Below are 20,462 nucleotides of genomic sequence, written 5' to 3'. Positions count from 1 at the left end.
AGGCTACATGTAAATAAGGAAAACAAGCTGTTTAGTGTAATAAAAGTCATAAGAATAACAGCCAAAAGGAAGTAATTGTAAATTGCAATTGATAAACATTTCATGCTACATTATCTTGCATACATGTATTTTATCTCTGGGGTCGAGATCGTGAACTACTTCGTCATCTGATTCAGATTGTTTAGAGAAGTCCGTAAACGTGGCAGGAGTCGATATCGTGTTGTTCGTTGTCATGCGGCGTCCTTGTCCGGGTTATCTTAAGGGTAGTCTTCGAAAATCCGAGATATCAGTCCGTTCGGAAAGGATCAGTATAAGTAGAAGGGGTCTTTATCTGGTTTAGCTTCCATGGTTTCGAGTAGCAGTATGTATCTCTTGCAAATTTTTGCAGACTTTTTTAGGAAAGGACCTTGTCGTTGCTCTTGACGAGGATTTCCCTGAACCACCAGCCATATGTACGAATGACTCACGAGCAAACAAGCGATATACAACATGTAGCACAACGACAAACAAATAGAGTGGGAATGGGAAAAATGACACTTCTGGCCAACCAACCGATAACAAGTCGCACGACAATAAAACACGTCAACGCCTCGACAACAATCCCGCCAGAGAAGCCACGAGAGAGCAAGTGCCTCAGTAACACCCCAGGGATCCACGCCACCGCACTGCTAGTCATAAGAGTATTACCATAGGGCGCTCACACAGTTAAAACCTTAGCTCTACAGAACTCAACGATGATCTTTAACAGACACCAGTCCGACCCAGCTAGTATATCTAGTATAGTATATCTACCCGAATGGGGAGATCTTCCCTGGAGATATCAGGAGATCTTCCCAGTTTTTCGACTGCATCCAGCATGGAGGGTTGTGCAGCCTCGTATTCTACGCGAGACCATAGAAAATGGTCTATGTCGTGAAATTCAAGGCTGCAACTACATGCTACCTGTCCTATACGCTGGAGACCTGCGCCCAGTGTGAAATAATTAGACCTAAGTCTAAACATCATTCGAATAAATGCACGATCCTCACATATGTCGCGTAACCAAGGCTTCAAAGAAACTCTAGGAGAGATCGAGTACGGGAACCTCCCGAGTTGATGCGTGTCCTACAAGTTCTGCTAGTGTGCAATGCAGAAAGCCTGCGGGCCCTTTAGAAATCATGAGGTAGGATAGGTATATCGTAAGAGGGCCCCTCCAAAGCACCCTTTATGGCCAAATGGCATGCTTTCTCATTTCCTAAGATGCCGCAATGAGCAGGCCACCATACCAGAGTATTCGAAACGGCTTTTCAAACAGGGCGCTTAGGACTTTTAGAATTTCTTCCCAGAGTGGTCTGGGCTACAGACCATTCTGGAAGAAAGTTAGGTTATCTTAATATGAAAATTCTATGGAGCTATACCATCAATTAAATTTAAACGTAAAATATACTAATTAGAAAAACAATGTAAAAAAGGTATTTGATAATTATAAACCAAGTTTATTTTCTTAATTATTGAATATATTTGTTCGCGTATAATAAGGACACCAAAGTTTGTACAGGACACCACTGACTTGTTGCAATAATTCGCTTTCAGTGAAAATGTACCATGTTCATACCGCCGAGGCGACTAACGTACCAACGCAACGCAACCTAACCGACAAGCGTTGTTTGCCATCAGCTACGGGAAAATAAATTTAGGATTGTTTTTCGACAGGCACTGAAGCAAAACGTACGCTGCATCGCAATTGTTCTTAATGCCGTCCGCCACAGTGCGGCAAATGTCGAGCGCCGCCCGCATCGGGCCCGCCAGCTCGTCCGGCATGATTGTGTCGATCTGCTTCACCGATGCGTCGTAGTTAAGTTTTCCCTTCTTCATCTGCAACAGCAAGAACACGATAGCACGAAACAGATGCGTCAGTGTGGGGTCAGGGCATGGGGAGATTTAGTGGGAGGAAAGTTCCATACCGACCGTTTGCATCATTTCCATCACGCAGTTTACGTAGCACTTAAGCTCCTTAACGTCCGCGAACTTGGACTCGCGCAATCCGTTCACCAGCTCCTCGGCGACTTTCGTTTTTCCCAGGCAAACCGACCGTATCATTTCACCCGACTTCATCATCTGCTCTACGGTTGCTTTCTATTGTGTATGTGTGTGTGAGGTATTGAAAATAACGGGAGTAGGGAGGAAGAAAGAGGGAGAAAAAGAGTAGAGAGTTTAATGAGAAAATCGCTTGGAAAGTTAAATTTGAACCCTTTAAATGCGTCTCCAGAGAGCGAAATGGTAGGGTTTGTTTTGCAGCGATTATAAAACCGACAGCAAGCAACAAATAGTCGCTCCCTGTGGGTTGGGCAGCAGATGCCCGTTAAATGGTGCTTGGAGAGCAAATGATTTTTCACCGAGCCGAAGCTAACAGGTGAAAGAGCGATGGGAAAATTATTACCCCTTCTACGGGCGGTAGGCCCGGCGCAGTGCTCAACAGCAACAGGCTGCCAATCCACAAACACTTCCGGAGTGGGAAAATCCTTTTCACATTACGCGCTTTCCACGACATTGCTGGGTGGTCCGCTATCAGTGATCGCATCAACGTTTCAACGCTTCAGATTCACTTCTTTTTTTTGTGCACAACAAAAGGGTAAAAAACACAAACAGCATAAAATCTTCTTCCTTTTCGGCGTAGGGAACACAATGCCGTTCCTTTGCAAAAACTCGGGAAAATCTTTCACTTTTCTGCTTCCGCTCCTTCTGTTTGAGCCAAAGAAAAGCACGCACACACACGGTTATAATATTTATCGCTTTTCCTCACTGTTCTTCCCCTGTTTGCGTGCGACCGAACAAACTAACGAACGAACCAGGGCGGCCCAGTAACGAACGATTGTAACGGGCGTCCCGGGGCAGCTTTCTGCCGTTTATGCGATCGTGTAACTAATACCGCCCGTAATCCATTATTCATACGACTTTTATATGCAAGCGTTTACCTTTTTGGCGTGCGTGCACCCATTGTTGCAACGGTTGGTTGCCGGGAGCTGAGGAAGAGTATTGTGCTCACCCCGATATGGTAAGAAAGGCGCTAGCGCTCACAATAGAGCGCTAATCGACGCTGTATATTCATTTTTTTACTGTCATTTTAACAGTGCTTGAAACATTGCTCGTGAAGCAGCATGACAACGATCGTTTGTGCGGTTTCGTAGGGATGCGGGCGGGTAACACATATTTGTTTGTATTGCTAAAAATATCGGCTCAAGAGAAATGCACAGTAAATAAAGTTTATTTAAACAGCACGAGCAATACGGTCGTCTTTTTGAATAAAAATGTTTAAAGCTATTTAAAATTGTTAGCATTATTGAATGTAAAGCTTCCATGTTACTTTACATTCTAATTTATGCTGATAGCAAACAAATGTCCTAACAAAAGCTTAACATGTTTTGTCACAAAACAGTTTATTTTAAATCGATATTAATTAATTATTTGGGCAAGTGAAATATATCATTTGTTGGATTTTATTCTATGCTACAAAACATCAGTATTAATTCGATATTACATATAAAAAGACTGATCGACAGAATTTAGGTCTTATGAGACAGAGTTCTATTTGTTTGTATTATTTAATGACTTGTTGTGTTGCACAAGCGATGTTTTGCGTTGTTTCGCTTGATTATTATACATGAAAATTAATCTCTTTATTGACTTAGAAATATGTATGAAACGTTGTGGGAAATGCAGTACAAAAAGTGCAATAATTTTAATGAGTAAAAAAACTAGCTTTCCCTTTCAATTTGTCTAAAAACATTAAAATTCTCGAAAAGTCGTACTAGGAGGATTTGTTTTTAAGCTGTTCATTGATAACCCACTCCATTGAGCAGCACCGTCAAGCCAATATCGTGCTGATTCACTCAAAACGCCTCCCGGATAAGGTGTAGACGATTGCAATTACTACGGTGACCGACGATAATTTGCATCTGCAAAATGCAAAACATGTTCATCGAGTTGATGGCACGGAACACGCTAAACGGGGACATAATAACAGGCTCGTCATAGGTTTTGTTTCTTACGGCTTGCTGAATGAAAAAAAAATCAAACTCATCATACGTATAGTGCGGATAATCAATGGGCGTTTAGGGGCAGCAAATCGAGAGGCCACTATTTTATTGGCACTTCAGTCAGTACTTAATATATGTATCGATGTATCGGGCTGATAAACTGTGTACAAACTTCGACATTGTTTGCAGTTTTCATATTATTTCACATACTATCTTTAATCTTTAAATACTTTGTTTAACGAATTGATGAAATCAAAACATTGTATTTATTATACAATTATGTCTTACGTTTTGATTGGTTTGTTTCTCGATGTAAAACAAAATTAAAGTTTGTTCTCATGGAGTGTTCTGCTCTGTTTATTTAGACTATTTTTACAATCAAACTGCCATCTATTGATGCCCATCTCCATCAAATTCGGGCGATTTTCCTCGGAACGCAAATAATTATGTGCTCTTGCAAATTCACGAACCATATTAGTCCATCGGCCGTTGGGCAAACCGATGAAATTCATCGGAAGCGCAAACTTTATCTTTTCGTTCAAGGATTTCCATCGAACAAATCATTGTTGATTTAAGCGGTAGCAATCCCGGAAGAGTACAAGCGTCAGTCAAACACATTTTAAACTCGCTGCTGCTTTCGGGACGCAAAACTTTACAGGTCATAAATATTGCTAAGGTCGCATCGAACTGTAACGCTGCGAACGATTTCTTGGGAAACCGGAGTAAAACATCAGCGCGGACAATCAACAAAACGGCAAATCCCTTTGCCGGTGTCGCTTTTCTTTTTTCATTCCATTTCATTTCAAATCCTGCAAATCTATCCCCCTTGTTTGGGGATGTTTGTGATGGGAAGAACTCAATGCACGGCTGAAGGGCAGGAAGGCATGTTTGAATTGAGAGGAAGAAAGAAGAATCCCCGGAAAAGGTACCCGTACGAACCTTAACCACTATTTGCTCAACAAATTCGGCTCGGCGCATTTGTGCGCCACAAAGCTAATCCGCCAGCAGATTAGAGTTTTTCTTCCCGTTATTTCGGTTACAGTAAATAGCACTGAACTTTCGGGTACACCAGTAGGGGGAGGCGAACCGGGGCAAATTTAAAAAAGGCAGCAATGTTAACATTTGCCCAAGAAAACCTAGATTTTGGTCCAAATGTTGAAAGTGATAAAAAAAATTGATTACAGCGCGAAGCTGCACGTACATCAATTGTATTATTTGGGTAAAATTCATGCTTATCCTCCAGCACGAATTTTCTTGTACAAAAACTTGAAAACACACATACACAATGCTCAAAACACGCGTCAGTTCACGCAATTTTAACGCATTTCGTTAGCCATTTAAGATTCATGCCGTACGCAACAAATCTCGGCTGACGATGCCTAAAATTTCTTTCCACCACCGCTGCTCCGCATGAAGGTGAACAGCAAAGCATATAAACCTTACTGCGGTACCGTAATGGTTTGGCGTATTTTATTTTTGTTGGAGCACCGCTCGGTATACTCATGCAGCCGCTTTTCAAAGAGGCAACAAATATTTCAACACTATAAAACAGAAATAAAATTCAATTTTCCACGGAATGAATTTGATTATTCGTGCGGAAGTGTTTGTAACACCCACCGCTTTCTGCAAAATCTCGCCTGGAATGTTCGCTCGCGTACGACGTGGGGAAAGACAGGGACAGACAGCACGATATGGCTGGTTTGACGTAGAAGAGAAAAAAGGCAAAAAAACCGACGACAAACACTCCATTGAGTGAGATGGAGCAAAGGGCAACAAAGAATCACGGCATAGTGATTTGTCACCGCGCTTACAAGCGACACCAAAGTTGGACGGTTCGCCCGGCAAACGTGGTACACAAACGCTTCCAGCACTAAGACGGTCGCTCGTTCGTTCGTCCGGAACATTGCGTCGCAAGCTGCTTGGTTGGCAAGTTTCGAGCGGGAAAATGTTTCACTAAACGCAAGAAATGCGTTTCCCAGTGGAGATGGGGGTGCGGTTGGAAAGGGGATCAGTAAATTCATTGATGTTATGTCAAGGTGAGTCCAACCTACCCGGGATTGCCACACTTGGAATGCACATTGGTAATGCACTATGCACTATGGTAGGAGGAACCCGTTATCGTTCCACTAATGGTAGGTTGATCCATCAATCGTCGGTCAAATGGTTCGAACGACTAAAAATCAGCGAAGCAAATCAGTTAGAGTGGCAAATAACAGATCTTGAAAGTCGAAACGCACTTCGGCGATCGTTTCGGGTACCGCAATGCAGATGCTATTCGTGAGCAGCACTGCATAGCACTGTAATGTAAAATATGTATACGATTACGCATCAAAACAGTGCTTATTTTGTACTAAATTAAAAATTTAATGATTTTTATTCAAGTTGTTTGTAATGAGAAACTTGCTTTCGATTAATATTAAATTCGAAGAGAAAATTCAAAAGTCCCAGATAGAAGCGAGTGTTCATAGCATTAAATTTTCTAATATAATTTTCCAACAATGATTCTGTAATGTCATTCACCAGTATGCGAGACACTTCGTTAATCTTTTTATACCTTTATTGGTATTTTGGTATTGTTTTTCTTTGCTATTTTTAGCTCAAGACAGCTATAAGAACAAAAACAACGCTCACCCTCTGCAACTTAACGAGCGCTGACTGACGAATTTAAAGCAATACCGCACTCCAGTGAGCGCACACAATTTCAAACAGGATCGACTTACTTTCGAGCAGCTTCCTGGAATATTTTACGCTGCCTTATATTTAGCAATGGCGCACACCGATGTTCGAAATACGTACATACTTTGAAATCCCGTGTTTAGATGTTTAGCACTGGAAAGCATGGCTTTCGTTCGACATTTTGATGACGTTCATGGTTCAGTGTGTTTATACTTTCAGTCTTGCTCGGCCTGTAGCGAGGAAGTGTATTATTTAAAGATTCAAAATAAAGTTATTTAAACGATTTAACGGAAGCATCGCGTGACGTATATATTTAGCAATATTTTCATTGAATCTGAACAGGTGTCTTAAAATATACTTTACGTCTGCAACTATTATGATGAATCATTGTACATCGTACATTCTTCAGGGTAGCAGGTTATTCGATAAATACAGTGTTTCCCCGAATTACGCGAATAATGCGTTCCGGATTACTTACTTACTTACTTATCCGGCGCTACAACCGCTTTGCGGTCTTGGCCTGCCTCAGGAGTGTCCGAAACCGCTCACGGTCTCGCGCCTTCGTCTGCCAGTCCGTTATCCCGGCCTTAATGGCGGACGCCTCCACGCCATCTTGCCACCTCAATTTGAGCCTACCACGCCTCCTCTGCCCTTGTGGACGGCCTAAAAAGACTTAACGGGCTGGGTCGTCCGTTTCCATGCGTATAACATGGCCAGGCCATCGGAGCCTGGCGAGCTTAATACGCTGTACGACAGTGAGGTCGCCGTACATCTCGTATAGCTCGTCATTATAGCGGCTCCTCCATTGTCCTTCCACACATACGGGGCCAAGTATCCTTCTGAGCATCTTCCTCTCGAACGCGGCTAAGAGGGCTTCGTCAGATTTGGACAGTGTCCATGTCTCAGAGGCATATGTGAGTACTGGTACTATATAGGTACTATATAGTCCCAGCTTCGTCCGTCGCGACAGGTTCTTTGAGGTGAACTGCTTTTTCAGGCTGTAGAATGACCGGTTGGCAGCCAGCATCCTTGCGCGCAACTCAACTTCCATACTGTTGTCGTTGCTGACCTTTGACCCAAGATAGGTGAATTCTGGGACGACTTCAAAAGTGCGTTCACCTATCTGTACATCACGCCTACGTAGATTTGGATTATTTATTGGTAGGTCCGCTGATGTTGCCACCATCAGTTTGGTCTTTGCCTCGTTTATCTGCAATCCGAGGTTCTCTGCCGCCTGCTCAATCCCTTGGTAGGCTTCTGCTACATAGGAGAGCCGCAGACCAATGATGTCTATATCATCAGCGTATGCCAGGATCTGGGTTGACTTATAGAAGATGGTTCCCGTAGTCTCGACCCTCGAGTCGCGGATGGCCCTCTCTAGCGCCAAGTTGAATAGGAGACAGGCAAGCCCGTCCCCCTGGCGCAGACCCTTGGTGGTAGCAAAAGGTCCTGAGAGTTTTCCATCCACCCTCACCTGGCATGTGACGTTGGTCATAGTCATTCTAACTAGCCTTATCAGTTTGGCCGGGATTCCAAATGAGCTCATAGCGTCGTACAGTTTTACCCTGGCTATGCTATCGTATGCGGCTTTGAAGTCTATGAAGAGATGGTATGTGTCGTTTTTGTATTCAGCCATCTTCTCCAAGATCTGCCGCATGGTGAAGATCTGATCAGTGGTTGATTTTCCGTTTCGGAATCCTCTTTGATAGTTTCCTACTATCTCTTCGACGTGCGGGACAAGGCGATCCTGAAGGATCAGGGAGAATATTTTATAGGCGGTATTCAACACCGTAATACCCCTGTAGTTGTTGCAGTCCAACCTATCTCCCTTCTTGTATATGGGGTAGATGATGCCGAGATTCCAATCACAAGGCATCGATTCGCTATCCCACACCTCAGTAACAATTTGATGAATCTCGTTTTCTAGTCGTGCACCTCCATTCTTGACCAGTTCGGCTGCAATTCCGTCGGTTCCGGGTGCCTTGTTATTTTTCAGCCGACGGATAGCCTTTCGTGTTTCATCTATGCTAGGTGGCAGTAGCATGACATTATCTGCTAGTGGCGCTTCTAGCTGTTCGCTAAACTGGTCATTGAGTAATTCATCAAAGTACTGAGCCCACCGCGAGAGGACCTCTGGCTGGTTACTGACCTGATCTCCATCCTTGTTGCGACAGCAGGTTACCTTAGGTACAACGTTGTTTCGGTGACCTGCTATCGCTTGGTAAAACTTTCGTCTCGGTCCGTACGCCTCTCTGGTTTGCTCGAGTTCCCGCATGTTTTGCTCTTCCAAAGCATGCTTCTTGGAGCGGTGAACTCGTTTCTCTTCGCGTCTAAGCCGTGAATATTCCTCTGCGCATGCCCGCGTTCTATGCCGTTGCTGCATTGCTCGGTATGCAGTATTCTTACGTTCGGTCACTTGTCTGCATTCATCGTCGAACCAGCCAGATTTGGTGTTGCCACGACGTGGTGGGAGTATATTTCTTGCACAGTTTATTATTTTTGTTTTTAGAGCGTTCCACCTCTCGCTCGTAGTTTCGTATCTGTCTTCTGGTAGTAGAGACTCTTCTAAAGCGGTTTTGAATTCCTGTTGGACAGCAATGTCCCTTAGAGAGTCCGTGTTGAGCCGAGCCTGCGTGTTTTCTCCGCCCCCATTGGCGCGGGGGCGGGCGATTCTACAACGTATCACTAAGCCAACCAAGTAGTGATCGGAATCGATATTGGCTCCTCGATATGTCATGCGTTCCGGATACATTCGCGTAATTCGGATTATCGCGTAAGTCGAATATCACGTTTTATAGCCAAAATATACTCAATTATTAATGATTGTATTTAATTTATTTATGTATTTCGTATAGAAAATTAGGTTATTTCCGTCTTTTTTGTGATATCAAGCTTTTGGAAACATTGCAAATTATTTTTCATTTGACAATTGATGGAGATAATTGTACTGATTTGACATACAACTTGTCAAAAATAAAAATTCGCGTAACTCAAGTGTCGCGTAATTCGAGGAAAGACTGTACATCCTTTTTACTTAGAGCTCTGTAAAAAGAGATTAAATGAATTGTAATCATTGTTTCATTATTTATTATCCACTATTACTATGAAGTCCTATGTAACTCATCCCTTCACAAAGCCGTTCCTTGTGCGATACAAAGGATGCATATCCTCCTCAGTTAACTCTATTTATTGGTATCCTCTTAAAACATGAGCATCATCGTTTATTCAACACAAAAACCTTCATTCTGTTCCATCTTTTTTATTCTGCCCCGTTTCAGGAGTGCTCGATCTTTGTGTTCGAAAAGCGGACGGCCGAAAAGCTGCACAAACCAAAGCGAAAGGAGACGGTTACGGAAATTTTGCGAGCATCGGTAAAGCAGCTGGAACGATTTCGGCACCCCAAGGTATGCAGGGGGAGGGGGGAAAATGAATAGCAAAGCTGCAATGCTACTGATGCACACTCTGGCTGGCCGACCAGAGCACCAGGCAGTAACTGAGTGCATCCGGAACGCGTTTGTGTTTAATATTTATGCCTTCCTATCATACTTTCTCCACCCACCCGGTTTACTTCACAGATACTGCAGATCATGCACACGGTCGAGGAAAGCTCGGAAACGCTCTCATTCGCTACCGAGCCCGTCATCGCCAGCTTGGCCAACATCCTGGCCTATCAGGTAAGTGACCTCGGCTACTGTTGCTAACCGTTAAGCTATCGTGTTTCAGCGTCGCCAGTGGGATGTTAAGCTGTGTTGTTTGAAATGACACTGTTTGAGATCAACAAAACCAAAAACGGCTGGAGTGTCGCCCGCTACAGTGCAATGAACGAATGCCCGCGTAGGGATGATTAAAGCGAGCCAAAAAATACCTACTCTCTACGAAACGAAACAAAGACTTTCGGAGTTTATCACACTTTCTACAATTATCCCGCAGCAATGTTGATTTTAAGCTGCACCTAATAACAATTGACTGGGTTTGCTGTAGCGAGACGACTGTTTTACAACCCTAGGGTCATTAAACTGTTGATCAACTGACTCACTCGCTGTGACAGCGTAAGCAGACTTCACTAACGAGTTGAACAATACCAAGAAGCTTCTTGTTGAGAGTAAAACTGCGAGTTTTACCTTGAAGGACATTTATCATTCTTATTTATTTAAATGAGTGTACATTACGGACAATAGTTTGTCACGCTGTTGCTGCTGCTGCTACTGCTGCTGCGAACTTGAGATTCCAGTCCTATTTGCCACAGCAAAATACGCCATTCCCACGTTGCCTCCCAACATTTTAGCGGAGGTGCGTAAACAATAAGGAAAACTCTTTCAGTGCTCGCTCCATTACTGATTGCGCCGGATGGCAAGGGAGAGCAGTAGGATGGGCGGTATTAATTCGAGTGTTTCTTTTGTTACCGGTGTAATGGACCGAGACCAGAACGGAACGACACCGGCCACACAATCGTGCGGAACGGTGATTATCTCGTTCTAACTCATTTCCTTTCATGACCATTCACTCGCATAATGAAGCTAATGAGCGCACGATAGATGGACGGATAGATGGAACGATAGATGGATGTCTCCGGAAATTTCCTCCCTTTCGGTTTGACCATTAAGGATGGAAAAGTTTGCTCCCTGTTCCGGTGAGCTTTTTACGATGAACGGCGGCGTTCGTTATCCAATGAGTGGGGAAAGAAAACAAACAGCTAAACACGACGTTGTTTGCGAGAGCCGAAATGGAACCAGGTGCATTAGCGCTTTAGGGGAAACACGAATCGGCGCATTTTTGGACATGGTCGATGTTTGTTTCGAGTTTTTGGCTAGGGCTGGCAGCGTTTTGGTTAACGAAAACCATGCATCCATTGCAATATCAACATATTTTGTTATGATGAGTTATGAAGTTTTGCAACGATGCTAATAATGGGGACTTTCACGATACTAGCCTGCTTTTATGTGGAGTTTGACAGTTGGCGACTGAAATCATGTCAACACTTCATATAAAACCACACACAAAACTAGCCCGCGATTTTCAGCCTCAAAACTAGAATCAGAAACAAGGCCATGTTTTCATTTATCCCAAGGTTTATGCCAAGGTGCAAGGTGCAAGAGGTGCAAGGTGGTGGAATCTAGAATCAAAGTGTAAGTAAACCTGGTGGTCTCATATCACCTTTTTTGTAACCAAATTAGGACGTCACTTATTGATAGGACGGTTGAAAACTTTTGCTTTTCTGGTAACCTGACAAATACACAAAACACTTTTAAACTATTAATTCAGAAGCAGAAGTGATAAAAATCAACCTTCTAAATTCACACACTTTGGGATAATCCCACCTGTATACTATACCCACATAGATAGCTGCTCGAAAACTGCTACACAATGCAAACAGCTGACAGGCCTGAAAATTTCAGCCTACGAACTTAAAAAGGAAAGGGCTCAATGAGAGAAAAACGGGAAAATATGTTCTGAAGCAACGCAAGATTAAATTCAAAACAAACAAAAAATTGTGTAATACATAACATTTTCATGATTATTCATTCATTACAACCAAACACCATTCATCATATATTCTTCTTCCTATGCTCAAGAACCGTTGTCGGTCAAGGCCTTGCTTGTATCACTTGTGGAGTTGGCGTTCAGTGACTTATGGATTATGTTTTTTTTTTTTTTTTTTTTTTTTTTTTTTTTTTTTTTTTTTTTTTTTTTTTTTTGGCTCAACAACCGATGTCGGTCAAAAGGCCTGCCTGTGCCCACTTGTAGTAGGCTGGCTTTCAGTGACAAATTGATTCCCCCCCATAGCAGGATAGTCAGTCCTACGTATGGCGGCGCGGTCTATTTGGGGATTGCCCATGACGGGCATGTTGTTCAGTCGTACGAGTTGACGACTGTACTACGAGACCGGCTCTCGTAGTGGAATATGTTATTGATTTTTAATATGTGACCAATAACGCAAAAATGTATTGCATTGGTAGCGTTTCACTGCCTTACTCTTTCGTTTTTCTTGACAGTTTCGAAGGTTGTGCGATTTAAGAAGACGATTTTTTCATCCTTTTTTGTAGATTGTATATAGAAGTCATTTAATTAGTTTTGAATTTTATTTTCGATAAAAAAAAAGTTTAAAAGAAATGCACCAACAACAAGATATATACTTCAATCATCTACTTTTGTACACTAAATATTTTCAAAATTTTAAATCATTCAAACGCTCATTTCTTCGACTCGATTAGCCAAGAGCAACGTACTTGCCAGCATATTGCGTTTGCCGTTAGAGTGATACTGTCCCATCACGTGGCATCTACACCTACACTAATCTCTGAGCATTAGCATTACTTTAAACAAAAGAATCAACATAAACCAACTTATAAAGCTTTAATAAATTTTAAAAAATAAACACTTGAAACAGATGGCTTTTAATGCATATGTGCATATGTAGTATATGACAAAATAATGTTTGTAAAATTATAATAAAATAACATCAAACCACTTTTAGGTAACGATTCAATAACTACGTTTGCTACTTGCTTTTCTGATACTGATACTATAAACGAAAAAATGATAAAGTTGCACAAATAACAAATATCGTAATCGCGTCCAATCCCGTATCTTACCATTGGTTACTGATACCATTAATCAAATAACCATTTGCTGATGCATGTTTGCTAAAGCATAAACAAAAATGAGCTCATTTTAATAAATTGTGCAAACACACGTACGGGCGTGCTCTGTGCAGCCTACACCATAACGATAAATAATTTCACTTGTTATGGCAAGGCGCAAAATTACAGCAATGATATCGAATATCGTTCGTCAACGAAATTACCGAGAACTCGAACCACACCGAAAGCCAAACATTACATCCGTAGTACTTCCATCGAATGGTGCAATTCACTCGTTTCCGCACAGCCAGCCTCTGCCTACCTACCAGCCGGATTTGGTGCAAACTGCCGTGTCCAAACCCCTCAATGCCAGTGGTGAATGACTCCATCCGCTGCCGAAACTGGTGAACGCGCACCAAATGGCACAGAAATTCCCCAAGTGCATGCATGTAGTAGGCTCATTAATTTCGATGCCTTTCCGGTTTGTTCGTCTAGCCGCCTAGCACCATGCTGCCATTCCACGTTCCCGTGGTCAGCCGTGTTGGTGTGTGTGTGTGTCTGTATAGCGAATATAGTCGATCGAAACGCTACCATGCGCTTCCAAAATCTGTACCACACCTTTAACCCTGCAACATTAGGCCACACTTTACTGCCTGAGTCCCGCTGGGCGGGGACTTCGGATGACCAGCACCAGGCAAGCCGGAGGCAGCATCAAAAGTAATGGACGGTCGTGCTCGGTAACGTTAGGCGAAAATAGAAATCGATCCATTCCCACTCACCGATGCATGGCCGAGCAGCAATTCCTAATTAATTGGAGCTGTTCCATCTCGCTCCTTTCCGATTGCTGGCCGCTACGTTCTAGCGTCGCTAGATTAAATTCATTATCGTTCTACATTCTTCGTGCAATTATCACTCAAGGACACTCTACTCTTCTTCCACGGTCGATCGATCCGATCCGAATCAAATGAAAGCGCTTTGAAGGTGAATGCGTTTGTCTTTTCTACAATTTCATTCCACATACTCATCAAATCTAAAACAATTCGGTCAAGTATGTAAATGGCCACTGTAAATACGAGGAAAGGGAGAAGTGCTTGACTGTACTTTCAAATTCTCAACAACTCATGACCCATACAAAAAAGGGAAAAATGTTTCAATGAAAATGGTCAACGCTTGTATGAGCGTGTATGGTGTAGCAAAGTAAAAAGAAGGAAGAAAAATGTAGCATTTGTAGCGATACTATTGCCACTTGAAAATTGATGGAAAAGTGTACATTCCATGCTGTACATTCATGGTGTCCCGGTATCCATCCAACTCGGCCAAGTGACTGGCTGTCAGGTTGAAGTTGTTTAGAGCACTACCACCATCGTCTATATTGCCCTGTGTTGTTGTTGATTTTTATGAGACTCTTGTTCAACTATGTTTTGCAATTGTTTCCATCTTATCCATATTCCAACACCTGGATTGTATCATTTTCCCGTCGGTATCGGTACTGTAAACATTTCACTCAGGATGGCAGCAATGTTGGAGCATGTCACTGTTCGGTGGGGAGAGGAAAAAAAGTACATTCCAGCAATGCATAAACCACACATACCATACGTCTCGGGCATCTCGGCATCTTTGTGTGGTGGTAAATTTATCGAGCCACACCATGCCCTTACATCGGTGCTGTCTGCTTTTCCAGACACGGGTACACCCGGGTGGGATATTGATAGGGACACAATGGGTACGCTCGCCCGGCGTGCCCTGCTCATTACCTTTGCGGCTCATTGAAGGTACTTTGTTGAAAGTGATACTTTTCTTCCAGCTGCCTCCCTTAGCTAAGACAGCATTCGTGTCGGCATGCTGCATAAACCCGCCGCACCAGTACGTGGCACGCGATGCAGCTAACCGCACCGTGGGCCACACCTGTAGCGTGCGCGCTGCACCGACTGAGCTGTAATCCTTGCCTCCTTGGCGTGTTTCCACGGATGACTACACGAAGGATTATTTAAGGAATTAAGAACCACCTGCAGGTTCGCGCGCCTCCCTCGGCAAACGGCACGGTCTGCCAGGTCTGACTCAAGACCGTGTCCAGGGCACGGTGCAAGAATGCTTCGCTACGCTGAGTGCACTTTGCGCTTGATTGTTACCCCCCATCTATGCGCAAGGCGTCAGGATCGACAGTTGCATTACCGGGCCCTCGGGGCCGTGGTGCAGGGAGGTGGACGGAGAAAGGGTAATGAATTTTTAAAGCAATACCACACACCAACACACTTCTCACAAAATCCTCCGACGCCGTTGCTGCAACTAGTAAACCATTTTCCGCATCAAAGCCAACAGATTACATTTATGCAAGCACATGCTACAGCACCGTATGCTAATGTGCCTTTATTCGCAGTGCTGCATCATTCTGGGAAAGCGGGGTTCTGGCGGGACGCTCAACACGTTGCAGGAAAATTGGTTGGAAGGTATGGTTTAAATGTAATAATTTTCACCATGCCGGGAAGCGTCCTAGATAATCCCGTTCCCTGTATTGTGTAGATTGGTAGAAGGAGCAACAATAACGCCATTACACATTTAGACATCGTTTGATGTGATTGATTGCTCAATTGCTGTTGTGTTAGTGTATGCAAGCAGTTTGGCTGAAAGTTGCCAGTCACGTGGAGCTAAGTAAGCCAATACATCAAAGTCTTCACTCAAGTAGCGTGTTCTTGTTTGATATCTTAAAGATATCGTGTTTGTGCACGAGGAATGTGAATGACTTGCAATAGCGTATGAGTAGTGTTAGTTTGAAATCAAATCAGCTGTAGGGATGTTGATGAACAGTACCGCGATATTAAGGGATGTTTTTCCAATCAAACAGGTACTCAACGTAACAGAATGCAATACATAGCTGAACTTCAAATGTACAGCAACTATTGAATTTATTACAATTTTGTTTAATACCCACTTTTGTCATACAATTACTTTCTTTTTTGATAACTATTCGCCAACTAAAATTAAAAATAAACCTAGGTACTATATATGCCGTTATGATAGTTGAACTTAAAATTTTCTTAAAAACTATTTGGTGATTAGTATAATGAAATTCGATTTTTAGTGATAGTTATTCATGTGGCAGTTATTAGTAGCAGTAGTTTATTTTTTGTTTATATTGAACTAGGTAAATTTGACATTTTTTTATGAAACACTAGGATCGAATCTTGAAAAAAATCCGTTAACTGAACTATTTATAAATTGCTGGATTTACAAAAATTTAAATAAAAAAATACTAGTAGCATAAGAAAAATTCGAATAATTTTGTCTTACAAAACTAACTTAATTATGCTAACATAACTAACCTACTTTAGCTCCTTATGCCGAGCATTGTCGAACATCATATATTAATCTGTTTGAACGTCGATGATTTCGAGCAATTGCTATATTTGCAGCGGGCCTACTTTTGACTGTAACTGATGCACCTTCCATCTACCTTTTTTTCTACATCCCATCCTCGTCATCCCTCCCCATCCCCGTTCTCATGTGCAATCAAATTTATAAGTAATTGTTTTAATCTTTCACTTTGCTTTAGTTGTGAAAAACATTTATCCTTCATTCGCTCCGGAATCTCTCGCCAATTTACCTAACCTATGTTTCCTTTGCTTTAGCAGTTAAACTCGATGAACTTAAGCGTTTGTGTAAACAGTTTTGTTAGTATTAATATTCGATGGCGCTGTATCAAAGTTTGTGAGCAATGGCACAGGCCTAGGCTGGGGAAATGGTTGGGTGAGTTTTCTCTCCCGTTCTCGGCAGTCTTATCCGAGTTGATACAGGGTTTTCCGATAAAACTAAAGACCGGGGAACTCTTTGACGAATCTGCGGGAGTCAATCGCAAGACTGCGAAACAATACTTGAAAACGTTGATGATACCGGGATCTGCGAATTTGTATCGCAAGACTGCGGTACACTTTCTCGGGTTTTTTATTTGTTTGTAAGCGAATTAATTATTGATGCACACTCTAAAAACATGAAATTTGAAATTTAAAAATTTAGGCTGTCAAGTTATATGTCCCCTGGGGTGCGATGGTATGCCCAAAAAAAGTGTGTCACAGTCTTGCGATGTAAATCCGCTGATCCTAGTATCATCAACGTATTCAAGTATCGTTCCGCAGTCTTGCGAATGACTCCTGCAGATTCGTCAAAGTGTTCCGCGGTCTTTAGTTCTATTGGAAAACCCTGTAAAAGCGCAATGATGAGCAACGTTACTTTCTCGTGCCCTTGCCCTCGAGTAATTACAAACAAAACCTGTCATTAAGATTTTGCTAGTGCTACTAAATTGGGCTCAAAATGTACAGTTCTCTTGATGAAAAAATAGGACACTATTATCTATATTTTTGTTCCGTTTGTTCTTCGATGTTTGTTATCGTCTGTTTTGTTCTTGGAAAGACCTTGCATGGACATTGATGAATAATTTTGCTGAACTTGAATGAATGCTGACATGAGTAGAATGATGCGTCAATTTGATGAATTTTCAAGAATTTTTTATTACAACATTAGTTTGAGGGCTTTCAAGAATAGTTTGAAGAATTGACGAATGTTTGGAGTATATACGTTCGTGTTTATAATTTAACGTTATATGTAACCCTAATGTTTGGTGCTCTCGTTAAGAATAATGGCGGATGTGTAATTTTATATAATAATAATAGTAATAATAATAATAATATTTTTCTATAGTGATAATGTTTAACAATTATTTGTCATTAATAAACAATGCAGTATTACATGGATTCATTAAAAGGTTCGTTTGAAAGCATAGCATATTGTTTAAACCTCTCCCGCAAACCTACCAGGAATAATATAGCATAATAAACTGTCTGAGTTGAGCCAAAAAAACCTTCCGTGGTACGAGATTTTTATGGGTCTCGAAGCAGTAAAAAAACTTTTTACACTTTTTACCAGTTTACCACTTTTTTTAAGACGGGAGTGATAGACAAAAACGTCATGAAGTAAAAACGGTATAGCATAACTTCTTGATTTCATAATGCAGCTTTTATTTTCTATTTTTGTGCTCACCGCTCTTGTAAAACTACGAGAAGGATGGCGCATGGTCTAATAAAACATCAACCGCTGTTATTGGTTTTCATTTTTTGTTTTCGTTGCCTTTCGTCACATTGTAAGTCTTCGCGTTGTTAAACTTTGCATCTTGGAAGATAAACGGGAGAAATTGGAATTAACATATTATTCCATCTTCATGACCTTCTTGGCAGTTGAGTAATCGTTAAGCTGCTACAAAATTATTTGTGATAATAGTTACTCTAGAGATGCAAGGAACATGATACAAGGATGTTTCAACGCATGTTTCTGTACAGTACAATACACACAATGAGTAATATCATCTAAAGAAGTACTGTAATGGGTTAAAAGATAGCTACAGTTGCCATGTCATCAGTTCGATTTTTGAATACGGTCGCCATGTAATGTGATGATCGTACAACTGTACCTCGAGCACCGTCGCGGTAGGTCAGTTTTTACTGATATGAGCCGAGCTGGAATAAAACATCGATCGAGCGGACTTTTCAACACTTGATCGTCCAGGCGATCATAGAAACCTTAAGGGGGTTTCCCTTACTGGAAAGGTTGGAGTTTAGAAGCCTTGCCTTGGGTAGGGGAACACAACTAAACTCTTGACATAAATTGGAAGGCGAAGTATTAGGAAGCGTAACGTCCTATCTTGGCAGTCCGAACGAATCTTACTTGCCACGGTCGAAAAGGGTTATATTTATACTCAATAAGTTTCGTACATTTGGTGTTGGTATTTGTTTTGTCCTAATTAAAGGTTATTGATATGAGGTGCAATTTATACATTGTATCGGAGTGAGGTGTCTATCGTTATGTGCCTATGCTGCGCTTTTAGTGATTTTACGAAGGTTAGGGAAAATATAAACTGTTCTAGCTAAAGAACGGGTGCGTTGGTCGATCTTTGCCTACACTGCGCTTTTAGCAATAAGTTGATATGCGTTCTCTGTTTGACCACTTTACTGCAGTAACGCTTGAATTGCTTATGTTGCGCGTTTCGGTTGTTTTCGATAAATGTGTCTCAAAGGTTTTTTTTCTATGGACGGTATGGTCTGGGTATGTTGCTATGGTGTGGATTGATTTGCTGATGTAGTATAATGAATGTGTTGCAATAGTGTGATTTCGCTTTCCGAAGTGTTTTACAATGAGTCTATAGCTGATAGTGTGGTTTATAATAAATTCTATTTAGCAGATATGCTACAGTACGATCTAGAAAGCAGAACGCTATTCGTAGAAAAGCTGTTAAAGTAGGTTAATGTTTTAATTGAAGGAAGATAAAACATGTCAAATCGCTTTAGACCTAGCAAATTGTAAGTATCGAAATCGGAAACTCATGACACAGAACATGTCTATAAAATGAATACCAAGTATACTATCAAAAGGCTAAAAAAACACACAAAAGAGCATAAAGTAATACAATTCAATTAAACTCATATTGACAAGAGTGGCCCCTTGGCATTTGCTCTTCAACACACTCCTAGTGAACAATTTCATACACCTGCGCCATAGAAAGAACAAATCACTCAAACTCAACCCCACTCAACCGCAGATTGAATATTGAGATCGTTACCAATTGCACATTGTTTGCACATTCACAATAACGAGCGTTGAGCACTCCATGTTGTCAAATCGCTTTTAAAACCACAACATTCAATATGTCGTTATTTTTGTGATTCGTTCTCCACCTCCTGCTGCATCCTACACCGCGATGGTTTCATCTGACCAAAATGACAAATCAGGACCAACCGACCGTTGGTGCCACCGTCCAACGTAAACAATTTAACCACAAACTCAACCACTAAACCCCTCGCAACTGGCGGTGAATTGTGCTTCGATTTCTCCGAAGAAGACCGCACAAACCCCTTGAACCTATGGCAACGAGGTTTTATGGTGTATCAATTATTGGTATCGTTCTTACAGATAAAGATCTACGGGTTTCGGATGAGACGTCAGGGGAGACGGCTCAAACCACAAACATAACCCATGTACTCATACACACACTCCCAATGGGGTTCAGCAAACAAGCTAAATGGATGGTCTCGCTAGACGGTTTCGGGAAGACGCAGCAGGCATTTTGACAAATGGTATGCTATTTCCGATTGCCACGCCATGCCTTCACACCTGCCGGTTGGTACACATAGGCCCGGACGGTTGC

The 20,462-nt window shown here is 41.9% G+C and overlaps 2 protein-coding genes across 8 annotated transcripts in view; one reads left to right on the top strand and one right to left on the bottom strand.

The window, feature by feature from the left end:
• The window catches only part of LOC120947986 (SCY1-like protein 2), a 113,773-nt gene that overhangs the window by 38,892 nt on the left and 54,419 nt on the right, over positions 1–20,462 (top strand). For all 7 annotated transcript variants that reach the window (XR_007452025.1, XM_040363917.2, XM_049606441.1 and 4 more), the window contains exons 4-5: positions 9,971–10,096; positions 10,268–10,366. Coding sequence is in view for 6 of the 7 variants with exons in the window: in XM_040363917.2 (XP_040219851.1) it covers positions 9,971–10,096; positions 10,268–10,366 (225 nt within the window). In the remaining variant the exon portion in view is untranslated. The remainder of the gene's footprint in view (positions 1–9,970; positions 10,097–10,267; positions 10,367–20,462) is intronic.
• LOC120947990 (general odorant-binding protein 72) lies at positions 1,455–2,926 on the bottom strand. The gene is made up of 3 exons (XM_040363922.2): positions 2,420–2,926; positions 1,948–2,115; positions 1,455–1,854 (listed from the first exon to the last, which is right to left on the bottom strand). The coding sequence occupies exons 1-3, from the start codon at positions 2,558–2,560 to the stop codon at positions 1,657–1,659; spliced, it is 507 nt and encodes a 168-aa protein (XP_040219856.2). The 5' UTR covers positions 2,561–2,926; the 3' UTR covers positions 1,455–1,656.

The sequence above is a fragment of the Anopheles coluzzii genome, chromosome 2 (assembly GCF_943734685.1).
Source record: "Anopheles coluzzii chromosome 2, AcolN3, whole genome shotgun sequence".
Lineage (NCBI taxonomy): Eukaryota > Metazoa > Arthropoda > Insecta > Diptera > Culicidae > Anopheles > Anopheles coluzzii.
This window is presented reverse-complemented; position numbering and strand designations above follow the sequence as displayed.